At 34.9% G+C, this 21,285-nt stretch overlaps 1 protein-coding gene and 2 non-coding genes across 3 annotated transcripts in view; 1 reads left to right on the top strand and 2 right to left on the bottom strand.

The window, feature by feature from the left end:
* Positions 1–21,285, bottom strand: part of LOC124368332 (G-protein coupled receptor 161-like) — a 221,522-nt gene that overhangs the window by 30,845 nt on the left and 169,392 nt on the right. Inside the window, exons 3-4 of the mRNA XM_046825607.1 lie at positions 19,628–19,731; positions 2,409–2,539 (exon numbers count right to left, since the gene is read on the bottom strand). Coding sequence (XP_046681563.1) covers positions 2,409–2,507 — 99 coding nt within the window. The 5' untranslated portion in view covers positions 2,508–2,539; positions 19,628–19,731. The remainder of the gene's footprint in view (positions 1–2,408; positions 2,540–19,627; positions 19,732–21,285) is intronic.
* Positions 8,391–8,532, bottom strand: LOC124368403. Its single transcript, XR_006922945.1, has one exon. It is a non-coding gene; the product is annotated as a U4 spliceosomal RNA (small nuclear RNA).
* On the top strand, positions 10,314–10,454 carry LOC124368405. The gene has a single exon (XR_006922947.1). It is a non-coding gene; the product is annotated as a U4 spliceosomal RNA (small nuclear RNA).

Genomic DNA, 21,285 nt, shown 5'->3' with positions numbered 1-21,285 from the left:
AAAAAATGTGACAAGGGACGGCCACCTTAAGTTAAAGTAATTAAGTGATACCTGCATAAAATTCCAAACTGAAGAGAATCCATAGTTCATGAACCCAAGCGATGTCCCTGCACAGGAGCCAAGAACACAAAAACACGTCACACTCGAATTGACCAAGGTTACGCAAAAAACTTTTTTGTAACATAACTATGGTAAACGTCAAAAAGCATATTATTGTTAGTGTAATAACCACAGTTGCTTTCAGATTCGACGGAGATAACAATACCTAATTAATTATCATAATAATCCAAAACGGAACTATTGATGGAAACTTCTAGCACTTGGTTTATTTTGTACATTTGTTTTATATTGTACTTAAGGATGAATTTTTTATTTTGTAGGTATATACAGCTATATATGTGTAGTGGGTACCAAGATTTATTTGTTACCAACAAAAATTTTTCTATAAACGAAAACTTGGAAAATGCTATAAAAGGCTCCATTTAAAGTTTAATATGTCAGTTAAGATCTCGTTAATTGATTTTTAATTCTCAATTATTGCTGCTAATTATATTTTAGAATCCTCTTAAACTAATGACCTTTATTCTGATGTAAGATCAAGTCAAGCACTCGTTGAGAGGTTCAGAAGTTAATTATCTTGATTGACTGTTGAAGACTTTGATTAAGTACATGTTTTTGAATAAGAGTTACCAGCATAGGCGTACATACATGCCTCGTATGTGTACCAAAGCCTATCTAGTTGTGGTAGTTTGTAACAAAAGAATGTTGAAGTTAACATAACATTTTCAGACATTTGCTTTTGTCCAGTTATACAAGAAATCAGTACAACTACGTTTCAAGGCATTTAATCTGATCTCTTTCTCAAGTAGATAGTCACAGTGACATCTAACTGTTGTTTAGCTTACAATATGCAAATCGTACATACGTTAAGGTATTTCTCCGAGGTGATGCTATAAATTTTGGGTTTGGAAAATATTTTTTTATGTTACATTCGTAGCTCTTCAAGGTAGCATCCTTAAATACATAGAATAAAATAGAAATAGTTTTGTATGACTCCATGTGAATTATGTTTGTAATCGGATCATTTGAAATATCTCAACATAAAAATGTAACATTTTTACAGTAAGTATATGGCATAGTTTCAAAGATTGATATGATTGTCATCTATAGAAAACACATTTTGGTCAAGGAAAATAATAAAAATAACAGAATTTTCTCAAAATATTTGTAATAAAAAATGTAATTTCCTTGAATTAAATTTAAAAATCATAAATTAAATAAAAAGCATATCATTGCCCTAAGAATGTGAACACATTTTGAGATAGAATAGAGGAAACCTACAACTGCGATTGGCCAAGTAATCTTTGGCTTTGTTAAAACCTAGCTGATGATAGGACTTTGTTAATTCTGTTGTGAAAAAAAATACAATTAATGATTTAGTTCGATCATATTTGAAATAACTTTGACTCAACTCCCAAATTATTTTTTAAACGAATATGTAAAGAGATAAGAGTTAAAGCATAAGGAGTTTGTAGAGCTTCTCAAATCACTTCCTGAGAAAATACTTCAATGTACGGGAAAATATTTGAGTTACCAATATGTTGTCATCACAATAAAACTGATCACAATTCGGATAACATACAACTTATTTACAAGATTAGAATTCAAAACACATTTCAATTGAAATTTTTCACATTGGCGTACTAAACATGGTTCCGAGGACATGGTATCGAGCTTCAAGGCAAAGAGATGCGTAAGAAAAAAAAATATGAACAAACCCTGCAAGTTACTGATACTCGATAGTGCTTAAAACTATCAATTTGTTAAATAAGAAACATAGTTTCTGTTTCATGCAATGAAAACCCGTAAGTAATGATCTAAATAATAGTTCCAGGGTTTACCGTTTCCTGGAAATGTCTTCTTCTTCAGTCCATCAATTTGTGAAAGGAGGAAATTTTATTTCTATTCCTTGTTGCTTCATTAGGCATGTTTTGCTTTGTCATAAAGAAAAATTTCACATCATCGTAATTATTTTGCGTGCAAGTTTATTTTGCCTGCAATTTTCTCGTTGCAATCATGGTTACCCATAAGAAAAATGTCAAACTGTCTGCTAACTCTCAGCCAAATCCAATGGTGGGACAGACAATATCACCAAACTCAATGTTAATCAAATATAGAAATTAAGCATGATGCACAATAACAAGTCTTAGTACAGTTAGTTCTCGATATATCGTGTGGAGAGAGACAGCATTTAAATTTCCCTACTAATTAAGTGGTAGGCGTTGGTAAGGGTTAGCCAGTCAAGCTAATTTTATTTACAACCTATGAAATTACGTTACACGCGTCAATTATTTTATCTACGTATAAGGAAAATTCCCAGTTTGATACTCTCAACTAAATGCACTGACCTGCTTGCTGAAAATGACAACGATGAGGATGTACCCGTTGAGGAAGAGACCTAAAACAGTGACCACTGTGAGCGGCACCCCGAGGGCGAGAGAGATCATCCCATCCAGCACACAGTCACATGGTTACTGGTCTGAAACAGTGTAGATCTGTTGAAGAAGATATCTAGAACCGTGACCACTGTGAGCGGCAATCCGAGGGCGAGATAGATCATCCCATCTCGCACACAGTCACATGGTTACTCGTCTGAAACAGTGTAGACCTGTTGAAGAGGATATATAAAACTGTGAGCGGCACCCCGAGGGCGAGAGAGATCATCCCATCCAGCACACAGTCACATGGTTACTCGTCTGAAACAGTGTAGATCTGTTGAAGAAGATATCTAGAACCGTGACCACTGTGAGCGGCACCCCGAGGGCGAGAGAGATCATCCCATCCAGCACACAGTCACATGGTTACTCGTCTGAAAACAGTGTAGACCTGTTGAAGAAGATATATAAAACTGTGAGCGGCACCCCGAGGGCGAGAGAGATCATCCCATCCAGCACACAGTTACATGGTTACTCGTCTGAAACAGTGTAGACCTGTTGAAGAAGATATATAAAACTGTGAGCGGCACCCCGAGGGCGAGAGAGATCATCCCATCCAGCACACAGTCACATGGTTACTCGTCTGAAACAGTGTAGATCTGTTGAAGAAGATATATAAAACTGTGAGCGGCACCCCGAGGGCGAGAGAGATCATCCCATCCAGCACACAGTCACATGGTTACTCGTCTGAAACAGTGTAGACCTGTTGAAGAAGATATATAAAACTGTGAGCGGCACCCCGAGGGCGAGAGAGATCATCCCATCCAGCACACAGTCACATGGTTACTCGTCTGAAACAGTGTAGACCTGTTGAAGAAGATATATAAAACTGTGAGCGGCACCCCGAGGGCGAGAGAGATCATCCCATCCAGCACACAGTCACATGGTTACTCGTCTGAAACAGTGTAGACCTGTTGAAGAAGATATATAAAACTGTGAGCGGCACCCCGAGGGCGAGAGAGATCATCCCATCCAGCACACAGTCACATGGTTACTCGTCTGAAACAGTGTAGACCTGTTGAAGAAGATATATAAAACTGTGAGCGGCACCCCGAGGGCGAGAGAGATCATCCCGTCCAGCACACAGTCACATGGTTACTCGTCTGAAACAGTGTAGATCTGTTGAAGAAGATATCTAGAACCGTGACCACTGTGAGCGGCACCCCGAGGGCGAGAGAGATCATCCCATCCAGCACACAGTCACATGGTTACTCGTCTGAAACAGTGTAGACCTGTTGAAGAAGATATATAAAACTGTGAGCGGCACCCCGAGGGTGAGAGAGATCATCCCATCCAGCACACAGTCACATGGTTACTCGTCTGAAACAGTGTAGACCTGTTGAAGAAGATATATAAAACTGTGACCATTGTAAGCGGCACCCCGAGGGCGAGAGAGATCATCCCATCCAGCACACAGTCACATGGTTACTCGTCTGAAACAGTGTAGACCTGTTGAAGAAAATATATAAAACTGTGAGCGGCACCCCGAGGGCGAGAGAGATCATCCCATCCAGCACACAGTCACATGGTTACTCGTCTGAAACAGTGTAGATCTGTTGAAGAAGATATCTAGAACCGTGACCACTGTGAGCGGCACCCCGAGGGCGAGAGAGATCATCCCATCCAGCACACAGTCACATGGTTACTCGTCTGAAACAGTGTAGACCTGTTGAAGAAGATATATAAAACTGTGAGCGGCACCCCGAGGGCGAGAGAGATCATCCCATCCAGCACACAGTCATATGGTTACTCGTCTGAAACAGTGTAGACCTGTTGAAGAAGATATATAAAACTGTGAGCGGCACCCCGAGGGCGAGAGAGATCATCCCATCCAGCACACAGTCACATGGTTACTAGTCTGAAACAGTGTAGGATCGTTTGAATCAATGTGTGATTAGTATAGTCAGACAATTTGGAGAGTCTTTCATATATTTATGTAGAAAAATAATTAATTCGAAACGATGATAATAATTAGAATATTGCCTTCCTCCTGGTGAGGGAGATCATTTCAAACTTATGACAAAACTGAGAGTTGAAAAATTTTTAAAGAAAGAAATGATTTACTAAATCACAAATGGGGCATAAGGAATATTCTATGATTACAATAAAAAAATGATTTCCTGGAGTACACTAGTAAGAAAAACATAAGGCTAAGTATTTTAAATAGTGTTTTAATATATTAAAGCGAGGCTAGTTTCGCTTGAGATTGAATTGGTGCTTATGAAATAATTTTAACATTTTTCTAGATCAATTTTTGTTTCATTGACCCACTTGACTTAGCGTATCTTAATTACTGATAAAAGAGGATAAAAATAATTGGATTACAGTGTTTTTTTTTAATATTTTTTGTTTTATTTAATCCAATATTTTAAATGTATTTTGACGATATGTTACTTTAATTCCAATATAGTAACACAACTTTAAAACAAAGATGACGTCTCTGTCAATCTTTGATAGAATTCTGGTAAATGTGATATTTTAAAGGACACGCTAGTTGAAAGTTTCACCACCAGTGAAATGTTACTATAGGTAAACCGCTAACAAAAACCCCTTGGTTGATTTGAGTTCACGCAGGGTGGGGTAAATACCCCTCCGAGTATCCCCACCACTGCTCGGCGCTTACTCTATTTGATCAGCTGACTAATCTGGCTCAGTCGGTATCGTTCACTGCTGCGACCCGTTCAGTTGAACCGGTCATTACAGTTACTAAGCCTTCCCGCTAGAGCGCGTTTTACCGGTCATCGGGTTCAACAAAATGAACGACTGAACGGAATGACCAAGTGAAAGAAAGGATCCGCTTGCAAAAAAGTGTTCGAATACAGGAATAAACAACATATTTTCAGTAAATGGATAGGTATATATAACAATAAATATATTGTTTCAGGAATCTAGTAAATGTAAATATATATTATTACACTACTATATTATTATACTGATTAAAAAAATAATTATATGTTACTATATACATTACTAAATATTTTAAATGTTAATACTTATGAACAATGGACATGGTTGATTGATATGCCTTTGATTTATCATAAGGTTATTTCACTATAAATGTTTCAATAAATTACTTAACACCAAACAGACACATTACTCGTTTGAAAATAATTTATTTTTGTAAATAACACATTTTTATACATTTAACCGATTAAGTTCCCTCCACTTTTAATAATACCCAGGTTGACTATAATTTTTAACGATTCATTAAAATAATATTACGCACACTACTGCACGGAACGCCTCCTCTCAGATCGACCCTGCTCATCGCACCTATATCGACCATGTGCTACCACATGATAGCCTTTTAAATGCTAATTGGCAATCAATTATTAACAGCAGTAATGTAAATGTTTTTTGCACTACAACTTCAGAATATTATTACAATTTCAATAGTCAGTCGAATAAATTTAAAACTAGGTCAAAAAAGCTAAAACATGGAGTACTTCAGATTTAGTCCAAGCTATAAGAGAAAGAAAGAAATTAATGAAATTGGTGGAAAAGCAACCATTTAATGTGGAGCTTAAACCCCGCTATGTAAATTACAGGAACATTTTAAGCAGAAATTTAACTGTAGTTAACTTATTAATTGAAATAAGCACACCTTTATACTCCGACGTCACGCCTAAGGGGCGATTATTCAGGCATGGACACAGTCAAGGCGCTAAATTATCCCCCATCCCCCCGATTTCAAGGGGGTGTTTATTCAGCGCACGGGCACGGTCAAGACACTGAATTAGCACCCCTCAGTTTCAATATTTTCCAGTTATTTAATACATCAAAAACTAATGTATTAATGTTGCAACATGGCAACCAAAGCTTTTAATACCAATGTTACAAAGGATAATCGGGTTTACAATATTTTCCATTAATAATGTAAAAAAAATCACATCGTTTCGAAGATTGCAGTGTTCTAATTAATACACTGTATAAAAAAGAATTACATGTATTTGATTATTAGTTATATATCATTTTTAATTTCTCAACTATTCAGTATATCTCGTATTTCACATTTTTTACTTACGTTGTCTGGTTATGATTAATTTATTTTTTATATGAGCACTTATGTTATTTATGTTAATTCTTATGTTATTTATAAAGGTAGTATGAATAATACGTGTCAATTGCCACGATAATGTTTAGTTGCATATATCAATATCGGAAAGCATAGAATAAAAAATTTAAATTCGGTAGATGTGAAGGTAATTTATTTGACAGCCTGTACACAACTATACAATTGTATAATTATTTACACGCTAAAAGTAACATGTAGGATATAAACTATTTTTGACAAACAAAGTCCAGCCTGTAAGGCTGTGCTATTCCCTAAAACGTCCGATAGGCTGTATTTTCTAAAAACCTTTCTATGCATTTAAATAAACTCTACATTACGGTAAATTTAGTTGTAAAAGCCAATTGAACTAACATTTTAGTAGTTCATGTGTTATTTTTTAGATAGAATGCGGTAACATTAAGGGATAACAGTCTTCCGTATTCATCGAGTTGCTGTCATGGAAATAAGAATTAGTGACAATTAATTGTCTGTTAATATTTAGTTGTTAATACGAGCATTTCGAAATAATCTTGTATTGAAAACTGTTTGCACAAAATGAAATAATTTGTGCCTATGTGACCTATAAACTGTGTTAACTGTTGAGTTTACTTGGATGGCAAGAGATCCGCAAATAATAACTAAAGATCTATCTAAAATATGTAAAGATCTCAGTGTCAAATGAAACTGAAAATATATATTTCGAGACAAAAGAGAACTGTATGCAGCAACTACCATGGATAGTGTATTGAGGATTTTCTTTAAAAAATTTGTTATAAAATTCAATTTAATAAACTAAATTGTGAAGTTATGCATGTAAGGAACCAATAAATTGGATTCTTGGACATAGTAGCAAGGAATATTTACAATAGCGGAAGGAATATAAGAGTAAAACAGATAAAAGCAAAGAGAAAGCAGCGAGCCAGTGACAATTGAAAAAAGAATCGAGAGGTACTAAATCAGGACATGGACGTAGTTAAGGCGATGAATAACTACCCCCCCCCACACTATTCTAAGGGATTGCTTATTCAGGACATGGAAACGGCCATTGCGCCGATTTAGCACCCCCTTTCACGTCACGAGCGAGGGGATGCTATGTCCAGGGGGTGCTAAATCAGGCGCTCTGATATCGTGGTACGTGCTAGGTCGACAGTGATCGTGGACCGTGACTGCGACTTTATTGTTATTAGTAACAACAATATATTAGGTAAGGAATTACAGTGGTAGATGTTATTATATTCGTTCTCATAGAGTCAATACAACTTTTTTATGAAATAAAAATATTATGGTTTATGTTAAGAGTAATTGTGATTATTTAAACTGTGTTACTAATCCAGATTTTCAAATTAATGCATGTACATGAAATGAACTTGTAAGTCTTTATGCAAATAAAACGTGTTTCTAAGCTTCTAAGAATGAAGTTCGTCCTTAATAATATAGTTTGTAACTAGTATTGTAGCTATTAAACGTATTGCTCAATATAGTTTAGAATGTGAAATATGAATTATAAAATAAAGCCATACTTTTAAAATTATTGAAATTAAAATGAATAGTTAATACACAAAATGGTAGGCATATACCTATAAGAATGTGCCTTATCACTACATTTTATAAATCACATTTCAGATTGTATATGCATGCAGTAGCAAAAATCTCTATTTTACACTTCAGTATCTCATGATAGATCTAACAAGTCAAATCGCGGAGTAGCAGATAAAATCGCAGTTATTTTAAAGTAGCAGTAGCACACGTAAGCCAATTACTACGTGTAAAACACGGGTAATGTCCAGTCCTCTAAAAGTTAAGTGATTAACTTTTTAATTGATTCATTTTAAATCTATAAGCCCCCGGAGGGACTTCCAGAAATTGCCAGTGCGGGCGGTCTTTCACGCCCCCACGGCGAGGTATTGGTTTAAAGTTTTCAATAAGCAATAATCGCACCTCAGATGAACTTCATTGGTTACGATATTGCCACTGCGCAAAGTTACCTTAATGACAGAGCTGTTGAATAGTGTATATAAACAAACGTCGTTTGACAACTGAGAGGGAAAACTTTCTACATATAGAATTAACTATGTATGATGACTTAAAACTTAAAATCTGAGTTGAAAACATACTGTTTTAAATATATAAATAATGTACAAATGAGTTTTAGTGTTTTCTAACAAAATATAATAACAGATTATATTTTCATTGTAATATTACTATTATGTTTTACCCGTGCTGCCACCTTGTGGTGCTCAACAGATACATCACAAATGTCGCACCACTAGCGCTACTGCCGGTGAACCGGTATATCACTGGGAGGACACTGCTACATGAACAAAATTATACGGGTAGTATAGCAGACATACCACACAGTTGTACCTTTTAGTACTGTAAAATGGTAAAACTTCATTTTTTGTAATTATTTGATTGTATAAATAAATTATTGAATATAGTTCGATTCTATTATATTTACAGTACTGTATATAAATAGTTCCAATATAGTTCAATCTATTTAAATAGCAAATAACTGTACATAATAGTAAAGTTACTTTGGTACAGTTTTTTGTTTTATTTTATTATTAGTCATACAGATAAACATAAATCTCAATAGCGTGATTACAATAAGAAACCGATATATAAGTTCTGCGACATTACAACGAATCTGAGTATTGCTCTGTCACAGTGTATGGATTGTTCTTCGTCGTTTATATGTTCATTTAAAACATAACTGACATTGCTTTGGTTTGTTATCAAACAGTTCGCCGCAGCTCACTAATAGATCAATCGTTATCAACATTTAAATTTAAAAAGAATTCGCACTTTTAGGATGCGGTACCTATCAATGTTTAGAAATTGTTTTTAAAACAAGTGATAGACATTTTTGAATAGCCTAAGGGAAAAGTAGGAAAACACAACGGCGTACTAACTGCAAAAAAACATTTTGACAGTTAGTATTTTGGGTGACATTTGTCAGTTTTCCTACCGTTACCATAGAGTATTCGAAAGTGTATATCACTTGTTTTAAAACCAATTTCCTCACAATGAGAGGTACCGCATACTAAGAATGTCTTTCCTATAAAGTTTATGATGGATTTATTTGATAAGAAACCATTACCTATTTATCATAACAATATTTAACATTCATAATGACCAATAAGATCCTTTGTATTAATTGTTTATTTATATGTTTAATAATAAATTAAAGCTAAAGCCGGGTACCAAAGTAACCTTACTGTGTTGTACAATTAATTATTTCTACATTTTAATAGACTGAAACATATTGGAATTATAAATATAATAGGTATACAATAGAATTGAACTAAATTCAATAACTTATGATACAATCAAATGATTACTAAAAATGAGGTTTTACATTTTACAGTACAATCTAAATAGGACAACTGTATAGTCTGTCTGCTATAATTAACAGTATATTGGGAAGGGAAAGAGTATGCCTGTGATGTAGCAGTTCACCGGTAGTAGCGCTAATGGTGTGACTTGTGTGCTGAGTTTGTCCACCACCACCATAGGTGGCAGCACGGGTATAACCAAATAGTAACACTTTCATGAAATTATCACCTTTTATTATATTTTCTTAGAAAACAATGACACTCAGTTGTACTTTATTTGTACATATATTTACAACAGCATATTATCAACTAAGATTTTATCTTTTATGTAGTTTTAAATAGTTAATTCTATATGTAGAAAGTTTTCCCTCTCAGTTGTCAAATGGACGTTTGTTTATATACACTATTCAACAGCTCTGTCATTAAGTTAACTTTGCGCAGTGGCAATATCGTAACCAATGAAGTTCATCTGAGGTGCGATTATTGCTTATTGAAAACTTTAACCAATGCTCCGCCGTGGGGGCGTGAAATACCGCCCGCACTGGCAATTTCTGGAAGTCCCTGCGGGGGCTTATTAGATACATCAACATAGATATAGGTCAGTCTTATAGGATTGGGCCTTTACTCACGTTTTTACAAGTCAGTCCTTTTCCTACTTAGTAATTTACATGTACATACATTATACAAAAGACTTATATTCAAAGAGAAGCCTCTCTATTATCTGAGAAAGTTGACGTTTCACACAAATATTACTTCCAAGTATTTACCTGCGGTTTTATACGAAATATTATTATGAAAAAACCATGGACCAATAAATAGTTCTAACTCTCAATAAAGCACAATAAACAGTATTGCGTGGTAACGTAGAGGTCGCTAAAGAAACAAGTGCGCCTTGAGGGACGTCAAGAAGCGCCTCACATGCGTTTTCTCGAGCAAAAATTCCATAGATTAGGTGAACCGAACGCGAGCGCGCGCGCGCGCGCGTGTGTGTGTGTGATTATGCAGGGACATCAGCTGTGTCTTTACGTGTAGTCCGCTAAGTGAATCGCAAAAAAGCCTTACTTGAATGTTTGGAGGGGATCGTGATTGGTGTCCTCTGAGGAGTTCAGTGTAGTATTGGCGCTACTACCGGTGAACTGGTACATCACAAGCGAGCAAGCACTTTTACTTCGCAATATACTGATAGTACAGCATACAGACTATACAGTTGTACTTTTTAGTACTGTAAAGTGTAAAACCTCAATTTCAGTAATTGTTTGATCTATAATAAGCTTTTGAATGTAGTTCGATTCTATTACGTTCACTTCACATCTATTATTCCAATGTGTTGAAGTTTATTAAAATAATCAAATAACTGTAAAAAATAGTAGTACCATTTTTGGTATAATTTATTTTTATTCATACAAATAAACAGTTAATACAAAGGATTTTATTGGTTGTTGTGACCAATATCGTGATAACAATAAGAAACCGTTAAACGTTCTACCTGCAACATTACAACGAATCTTAATATTGCTTTGTCACAGTTTTGATTATTCTTCGTCATTTACCTGTATATGTTTATTTAAAAACATAGCTGGCATTGCTATTTGGTTTATTATCAAACAAATTTATCACAGGTCACTAATAAATAAATCGTAACGTTTAAATTTAAAATGAATATGCTCTTTTAGTACGTGGTAGGCTACGTCTCATTTTGCGGAAAATTTTTGACAATTTTGACAACAATTGATGGATATTTTTGAATACCCTAAGGGAAAGGAAGGAAAACACAACGGCGTACTAAATGAAACGAAACTTTGTGACAATTTGGGTACCATTTTTTCAACCATCTAAGATAAAATCAAGCTTTATATACAAAAAATGTTTAGTTTTTAAGAGACTTATTGATAGGTGTAATGAAAGTTACACCTTTCCACTTGAATTTGTTCGGTTTTACGAGTTTGAAACATCATAATTTTGAACTATTAAAAAAGTTCAAATGTGTGTATGATACTTACTGGCACTTATTTATGTGTCCATAGCCTTCTCTGTGACTGCAGTTATACCGGAGAGTGTATGTCTACCTCCTATCTGTCCTGATACCTTAATACTGCTCTCGGAGCTGCTCGATAAAAAAATGTTGAACAACATCGCGCCTCTGTAAGTGCAAAGTTATGTCATACATTGTACATTGTATGCTAGGTATAATAGCCGTTTGACTGTTGGACTAATGCTTGAACTAATGGATGAGTTGCAGTGGAACGTTGGTACCTAAAATTATACCAGAAAAATAGGTCCAAAAGCAGGCCCATGCTGGCCCGGGGGGACAGGGGGACGTGTCCCCCTGCGCCCTTGCCTTAAAGGTAAACCGGCGCCCTCTTGAAACTAGACGAAAAAGCCAAAAATCATTCGAGAAAAGAGCTAAAAAGGAAAAGGAAACAGGAGAGAAGAAAAAGGTAGTCGGAAGAGGTAGCCACGTGACATTTCTCAGCAATACAACATCGATTAAAATTGTTAAAATTCTTTGTGATGAAATTGTAAGTAATATATCAGCTCAAGTGAAGGAAGCGATAAACTTCTCCATTTTAATGGACACTACAATATCATATCAGGAAATGATCAATGTTCATACTTTGTTCGGTTCGTAAACGGAGGCCAAGTGCAGGAAAGACTGATAGCTTTACAATGTGTATCATCAACTAAAGCCGATGCTCTGATGGATTCTTTAGAAAATACATTGAAAAATGTCGGAATCCCAGTGGAAAATTGTATATCTAAAGCTTTTGATGGGGCGTCAAATATGAGTGGAGCCTATGCATGCTTAACTGCGAAATTGTCAGAGAGAATTCCGAAACATATACACACTTGGTGCTACGCTCATGTTTTAAACCTAGTTCTTACTGATATAGCACAAATACTTCCTTCAACGATCACATCTTTGGTTTGCTCCAAGATGCACAAGTATTTTTAAAGGAATCATTAAAGAGACAACAGTTTTATTCAGCAGAAAATCCTGTTTTTAAACTCGGCGCTATTGGTGCTACACGTTGGCGGAGTAAGAGTGATGCTACCACTAAGATATTTGGCAGGATTGATAATTGGACAAGAAGCACCCCACTTGACCCTTCACATCAAGCCAAACATGTATTCCATGAACTGACCGTAGCGTTACAAAAGATTTCCTTGTCCCCTGAATTTAACACTACAGTCAGGAGCAGTGCAACAGGACTTCTTAGTAAGTTTCTAGAGTTTTAAACAGTTATTGCAATGACCTTCCTGCAAATATTTAAAGTTACTACAACACCGTTATCAGACTACCTCCAAACGAAGAATCTTGACTATGCTCAAGCCTGGAGGCTAATAGAGTCAGCAACTGAAAGACTGAAAGACCTGCGAAATAGGTTTTATGAAACTCTAGAAGCAGCACACACATTCGTTAGGAAATTCAATGAGAAGATCGAGGCGTCCTCAGAATTTGAGGATCTGAAAGATTTGATGATGGAAACTACATTCAAAAAGTCAAGGTCAAGGAAAGTAAAAAAAAAATGGCCGGTGAAAAATGTAGTGATGAAAGTGTTGCCTCTTCTCCTGAAGATACTTCTTTCAGGATAACTGTCTATAACTGTGTTGTAGACACTATAATACAAACGATGGAAACTTGTTTGAGTAAAAATGAGTAAAAATGTTGTTTAAAATGTAACATGTATGCCTTGCCGAATTGCTGACTGAGCGGGTCTACACATATGCGCAGTGGCAGTGGGTGATTCTATAACGCAGTCGTGTTGGGGGAGGGTAAGAAAGAGGAGATGCTTGAAAACATAAACAACTTAATTAGTTCAAAGTGTTTGCAACTAACTACCATTTATTTCTTTTCCTTTTTCGAGGTATATACGTTCAAATTTATTGATTTCATTCTTATTTTTTAAATTGATAATGCACAAAAATAAGCAATGTTCGTTCATTATAATTTGTAAGTGTCAAATAAGGTAAAAAACGCAGATTTAAGTGGTTTATTAAATTTTTTTATATCTTTGATTTGTGCGCATTATTTGTAATATTTTTACAATGAACAGGTCTTTGCTAAGGTGTAAATTTTCTTCGTTACTGCTTGAAGAAAAATGTGCTTGATGTAGCTTAAAAATACGTTTTAGGTGTTTATTTTTTCAAAAATTCTCGGGGGGTCCCCCGGACCTCCCGCCAACCTGGGGGGTTTTCCATACCCCCCAGACCATCCGGTGTCCCAGTTGGTTGGCGCCCTCACCACCCCTGTCCCCCGCCCTTTCGACGTACCCAGCACGGGCCTGTCCAAAAGTTGTACAATAATTGTACAGTAAGATAGATTAAACTGAATGAGTATTTATTGTATTTAAACTGTTTAGTTTACTTCTTTTTGTAAATAAATCATTAAAAACAAAACTCCTTTACGTTGAAAGTAAAAGTGTTGGAAGATAGTTATAATTTGATTTTTCTATCGGTTGTATTTATAATAATTAATAAACGCTATTTAAAAAAATATATTTTTCATGTCACTGTGCGCATAATTTGTTGCAAAATACTATATTTTAACGTTTATTTATTAATTATTTGCCAGTATACTCTTAAATATTCTTTATGTATATTAATGATTCTTTATTGAGTCTTTTGTAAAATAATTATTGCATTAGGAATAATACTCAAAAAGTCTTACGAAATCTATTTAAAGCCTGTTTTATAGTAAAGGAGGCATACATTGTGATAATTTTGAAATGGAAATCAGGTATATAAATGGAGGGGGGGGGTCGTGACCCCATTTGAAGGGCAACAATTGGGAAACAATAAACAGATTAACAATCATTCGCAAAATGCAAGACAACAATGGCTACCAAAATATAACCACTGTAGCAGTTGCAAGCTACCGTACGCAAAATGTGCACTTTGAAAAATATTAGACTGCGTACAACATTACTATTCAACCATTCTAGTAGGTTGCAATAAGACAAGATAGAGATCTGAATAGAAAAACGTTCGGACGATTGATATTTGTTCAATTCATTATGATTTGTTAACTAATCAAGACTTGCTATCAAATGCTTAATCTAGTAAGATTGTATAACGTAAATTTTTAATCTTTACCGAAACAGTAAAACGATTTTCAATTAGTATTTGAAGAGAACCCATGACCACAGTATTAGCAATACAGTAGCCTACAAGAAATAAGACATAAAACTAATTCCGCGTGTAATGTGGACATTAAACCCTGCTATGTAAATTACAGGAACATTTTAATTCGACCGAGCTAATGGGGATTTAAAAATGTTTTGGTAGGGGGGGTTGTAAATAAATTGATTGGTAGAGAGGTTAACAAAGTTTCTTTCCAGCTAAATAAATATTTGCCAAATACCAAATTATTCAATGACAAAATTAAGCTTGAAGTAGCCAACGAATGCAATGAATCCTTTACTAATGTGGGTCAGAACTTGGCGAACTCTAATGGCTCGAATATAACAATTTTTTTTCGATGACCGATCTTATAGGCTAATTTGACCATTAAATTACGCACTGTTACAAAAGGTTATACGATACGTATCCAGTTTGAGAGGAAATTTCGCTCCTGGACACGATTCAATATTCATGACCAGAGCCTAGCACAGGCCCTAGGCCCATGTAGGCTCTTCCCAGTTGTACTAGTATTCTTTTTTCAAATTTTAATTGAATTAAATAGAATTACTACAAGGTTTATATAATAAGAAATAACAAATTACGTATAAGGACCGTATTGTCACACTCTGATACATGGTTTCAGACATTGTATGTACCATGTGCATACGTTTGTTGCACTACGTATATATGTACTCGTATATGTGTTTTAGTGTACTATTTTTGGGAAAATAAACCATTTAATTTCATATACTTGATTTGGAAAAAAATATAAAATTTATTCAGTTGTCAGGCAAAATTGAACAAAACTTTCAAAGTGAACGGGTCTTTTAAAACACTCTGATCCGGATCACTCGTTCACCTGACTAACCCGACGAATTGAACGACACATCTCTAATGGCCACTGCCACTGCACGGCTAACCTCAAAATAACAATGTTTCCTGTATACATGTATGGCTACATACATTAATCTGTTTCATTAATATTTTACGCTTAGACTTCGACACTTGTATATGCCTACTAACACACAAAAATATAGTTATAGAACAGGTAAAGTAACTGCAGTATAAAACAAAACTGTAAGAACGAGATACGATCCACACAGCTGATAAACAGATACAAGAAGGTGCTGGTCCCACTCCCCACCCCAACTCACCGCCGGAGGGGGGCCCCTCCCCCCTCCTGCGCGGTACTGCTCAGAAATTTGGTTCTGCGCAGGTTTCTTTAATAGCGGTTGACCTATAACACGGTATGTTATTTTCCGCTGTCTTATTTTAGAATGCTGAAAATACGTGTATGAGTATTACATATCAGATATGTGGTTAAAGATTTTTTAATATTAAACAAAACCGTAAGGATCAACAGACAAAGCCTAAGTTATACTTAATTTTGTTCATAATTTTATGCCCTGAACCAAATTTTTAACCATTGGACATCCTTCATGGAACACTTGAAATAAATTTGGTCCTTCTTGTGATTCTCAACAATAATAACTATGCTGTTTAATTACCTATCTTATCATATGATTAATTTTAATCTATTATAATTCTGAAAATATGACGCAAAGATCAGAATAATTTATAGATTATATATACTCAATAAATTACAATTTATTGAGTATTAATAAATTATATACTCAAAGTCACATTACAAGTTATGCAGCGTTCAAAGTGTTCCATCACGAAATCTTTCTTATCTTAATCTTTGATTTTTAAATACTAACCTGCTCTTACAGCCAAAGTACACATATGAGCTCCTATCAAGGAGCCATTTTATTGAAATAAATAGCAAGTAAAACTTATATTGAGCAAGTAAAACACCAGCTTTGAGATGGGTATTGAAAATGATGGGAAGCGACGTTTGATGTTCGACAGAGTCTCAAGTGGGCATGAAGTGAGTCTCAAGTCACTCTCATGTATGTTCAAGTTCGTAAGTAATAAATATCCTAATCCTAATAATATTGCAAATGCGAAAGTGACTTTAATTGTTTGCTTTGTTTTCACGCGTAAGCTATCCAACCGATTGTAGTGATATTTTACAATCGGTTACGTATTCTTAGTATCTTTGTTTAATTTATAGGTTTATTCTTATTTCTAAAATCCGTCCAGGCTACGCACTACTAGTCTTTTAATTAGCGAAATAATATATCTTGTTCTCTAAAGCTGCTAAATATGAGAGCATGTTAAATGTAATCAACTGTTATTTTTATTACACATTTTTTTATTAGCACAGCGTATGCTTGATTAAACCACTGTTTTAAATATCTTGACATGATTTATGGTGTGAAAGCATGTAGTCACCTTAATAGTTACAATACTTTTAATTTGGTTACCTTTTCTGCAACCGCTGTTGTAAGCTGTAATAAAAATATTCTTTTAACTGTACATTTTAGCAAGTATTAAATATGCAGTATTTTGTCTCAATACTGTAACGCAGATATCAAGTCTAAGTAAACAAAGTGACTATGTAAAATTTGCTATAAATTTAAAGACCGTTATGAAACAAATCTTAGTTGCCGTTTGACAGAATTAGGCTTCTCAGATCTCTGTATGTATATTTTTTTTCTTGATCGGGAACCTATGAAGAAATATTCTAAGACTGTAATAACTTTTAATGGCTATACATATACACTTTTTACACATTTACGTGATCGTCTCAACAAAGCACACTCGATATTAGTGTAGGGAATATAGTTCAATCGAATCAGAAGTGCTCATAAACGTGCAAAGCCTACAAAATTGAATGCGTGCAAGTGGAATCCACTACATTCCAAATGCAATTTTTGAATGGGATAAATTTGTCGATGGACATTGTGCCAATTTTTCATTCCATCGTATTGTATTATATTATAACTGAATTCCCTAAGAACTAAGAATTTCGACTTTTGGGTTTTCACATTGGTATAAAACAGTTCCAGTGTTACTGACATAATTAGAACTATGCAATCAAATATATGGAATGTTAGATGCAATGTAATGCAGATTGATTCAGGGCGAAGCCGCGGTAAAGGCGAGTATGATCATTTATAAATCATTTCACAGTACGAATTCATTTTATATTACACCAGAATTTTAATTATAATACTAATTTTTAATAAATATACTGTGTACGAAAGCTGGTTACTATTGAGATACTACATTTTGTATTTAATATCCTGAATGAAATATGTGAGATCCAAGCACGGCACTTGTGGTACGCCTTACTCGGTGTTGAAACAGTGAAGTTCTCTTGTTGATGGCTCTTACACTTACACTTATTTCCCTGAAGACAGCTTTTACAAAGAAGTTTCTCACCTTAACACCACACATTCATATCTGTCTTGTTATGTATGCTACATACAGTGTTCCACGCTCTACGTAAGTTAACTATATTTATCCTATGTGTCATGTCTCCTTTAGATTATGACTCACTGTTCGTAAAAATACCATTTATATATAAATTTGGTATGTAAGTTGAAACGAATTCGGGCACATTTGGAATTCTTACAATCTTAAGGATGTTAAAAACTGAAGTGTTTGTGATTATGCAGACAACGTTATCGAAACGAAAAATGTGGGTTCTAAATAATTTTCTTTCATTATAATATCAAATAATTACCGTACCAATACTATGTGTATTATAGATAATACCTAATATTTAGCATTAAGTACACGCACTAGTTATAAATTATATTTAGGAAATTATCGAGCCGAATGTGAATATTGAGTTTGCTCCAGTTTACCTCCTCTTAGCGCAGTGTATGGTATCTGACGCTGTCACAGACTTGACTCCTGGAATCTGGAGTCAATCGCCGATGGCTTCCCATATACGGTCATAAGACAGTTACTTACTGAATTCAATACATAACGCACTATGGTGGGAAGGGTTGATACAGTGTGAATGTTGAGTGTAACTTCACTTCACCTCAATTGCGTGTCTGATGTGGCAATGAAAATACCTCTTCACCTAGATTAGACTACTATTTTTGTAGTGTAGGTGTATATTATGTCGAGACAAGGAGTATATTTTGAGCTTCTTCGTTGCCAACTTTTTTTTATCTGTCCAGACGAACATGACTCCAGATTCCAGGAGTCAAGTCCGTGACAGCGTCAGGTTGGAGAGAACTGGAGCTAATCACATTTAATTAAACACTTCCGACTATAGTTACGTTATTTTTAGGGAAAATTAAAAATTTTCGGTTCATTCTACGCAGAAACATCTTCAATCAACAGATGTTCAACAAGATGTCGGTGAAACCAAAATTTTGGAAGACTTTAACTATGCAAGCAATTTTCAAAGCGGTGTCAACCGAAAAGCTTGGACGTTATCAATTAATTCCGACATTGTGCCAATGAGTATAGAACAATCTGATTGAGGGCAATCCAACATCACCTTAACTAATCAATTAAACTAAGCCATAGACTAGTAGAACAATCTATGGCCTTGAACGAATTACCGATGTAATTTGATGATGTCATTGATTGAAATTAATGATTTAAAGACGAATTTACTCTGAGGGAAATATCTAACGAATATAAAGTACATAATACATCCTTTGACAATGTTTCTGTGCAGTACGGCTCTTACAGAAGTTCTCACTAGAACTCCCCACTCTAACAGAGATCGTGATGTTCATGTTACTTACCGAACAATGACTACAGTTTCCTTCTACGACATTGTGCATGTAAGAGTACTCCAGTCGGCAGTTGGGGCGTGCAACTTGTGGCTTTACAGCACATTCTGGTTCACCTGAAACACACGGGTACACATTTACTGTGTATATTCGAGTGTTGTTTGCTTTAATTCACCTCCTTCACGCGTATTTGTATTTTTATGTTATGGTGTATTTATTTTTATGACTGATTTGTAGTAAACCATTTTGTTCGTATACAACATTTGTTCTCTGGTTAAAGTTTTTTATTACCGATGGAAGTTTTGAAAGGATAACAGGATCTCGGATATTTGACATCGTTATATGTTACACACAAATTATAACACAACATCTCGAGGATTGGAATCTAGGCTCTTCATCAGGTGTAAAAAAGACCCTAAGACATAAAAAAAATAAAATATGTGGCAATGGACTTCCTCTCAAAGTTAGCAGCCGTCACGTTACTTTCGTCAGTACGGGTCTTTATTATATCAGTCTGGACTTAATTATTTTAAGTTTGAGTGGCATTACTTTGCCAAATTATATAGTTTTTTAATGCCTTAGAGGTTTTTTACACCACTGACGAGTTATATTTGCTTTTTTGTAACATGTAGCCATGGAAACTGTTCAAAATCCTATTATGCTTTCAAATTATTCATATTATATTTTGTAAATCACATGTTAATTTCCTTTTCATGCATTTGGAAATATTCTTAATAAATATACAGAGAAATAAATTCAAAATACAATCCATTGTTGTTAATCTTTAACATGGAACTTTAGTTTTTATTCTACTAGCTGTTTCCCGCTGCTTCACACGCTTTTCGTAAGCTTTGCCCATGTGTGAGCACTTGTGGAGAAAATGTGTCAAATGTGTATTGTACACGTACACGTTCTTTGATGTTAAGTGATCTAATATTCAAGCTTTAAGTTCAACCAGAATTTTATTTTAAAGTTAAATATACATCATAACTTAGCGCCTTCAAACAGTGTGTGGCTGATTATACGAGGTTGGCTCGTATACGTAGCTGTCCTGTAATTGCAGTTTATAATGTGCAGGTGCTTTGAAAACTATTATCTTTCGCAGCGCCGCGCGCCGCCTGGTGGCGTGTTAGGTACATCAATGGGCATAGCATATAGACCTTCTAAGTGAAAAATACATATACATTAAAATTTTCATAATGATCGGTCACATAGTTTACGATTATATAAAGGACATATAGACAAACATTCAAATATATATTTATATTTATAAGAGATTTATAAATATAACTTTATTCAAATTCACAAAAAAGTTTTATTTTATATGACTTTCGACAACAAGGCTGCCTTTGAACAAACGTTTTACAAAGGTAAATAAAAAACTTGATTTATTTATATCCATTGTTTTTGTTTAGCAGAGGCACACTGTTAATTAAACTACTCAATATTATCTACAAAAGAAACCATAAAAGTATTTATTTAAATATGATTTTGACATATATAACAAGGTGGGAAATCGGAGGTATATTCGAAAATGGTTTCACAGATCTTCTGGGAAATATAAACCGAGGCAATCAGGACTGCACCCTGAGGCGTTCCTTACTATCGACAAAGTAGGAAGTCGGTAAACAGCTCTCAGGAGTTAACCAAATATTTAATCGTCTGAGGCT

This window comes from Homalodisca vitripennis, chromosome 8 (genome assembly GCF_021130785.1).
Source record: "Homalodisca vitripennis isolate AUS2020 chromosome 8, UT_GWSS_2.1, whole genome shotgun sequence".
Taxonomy (NCBI): Eukaryota; Metazoa; Arthropoda; class Insecta; order Hemiptera; family Cicadellidae; genus Homalodisca; species Homalodisca vitripennis.
This window is presented reverse-complemented; position numbering and strand designations above follow the sequence as displayed.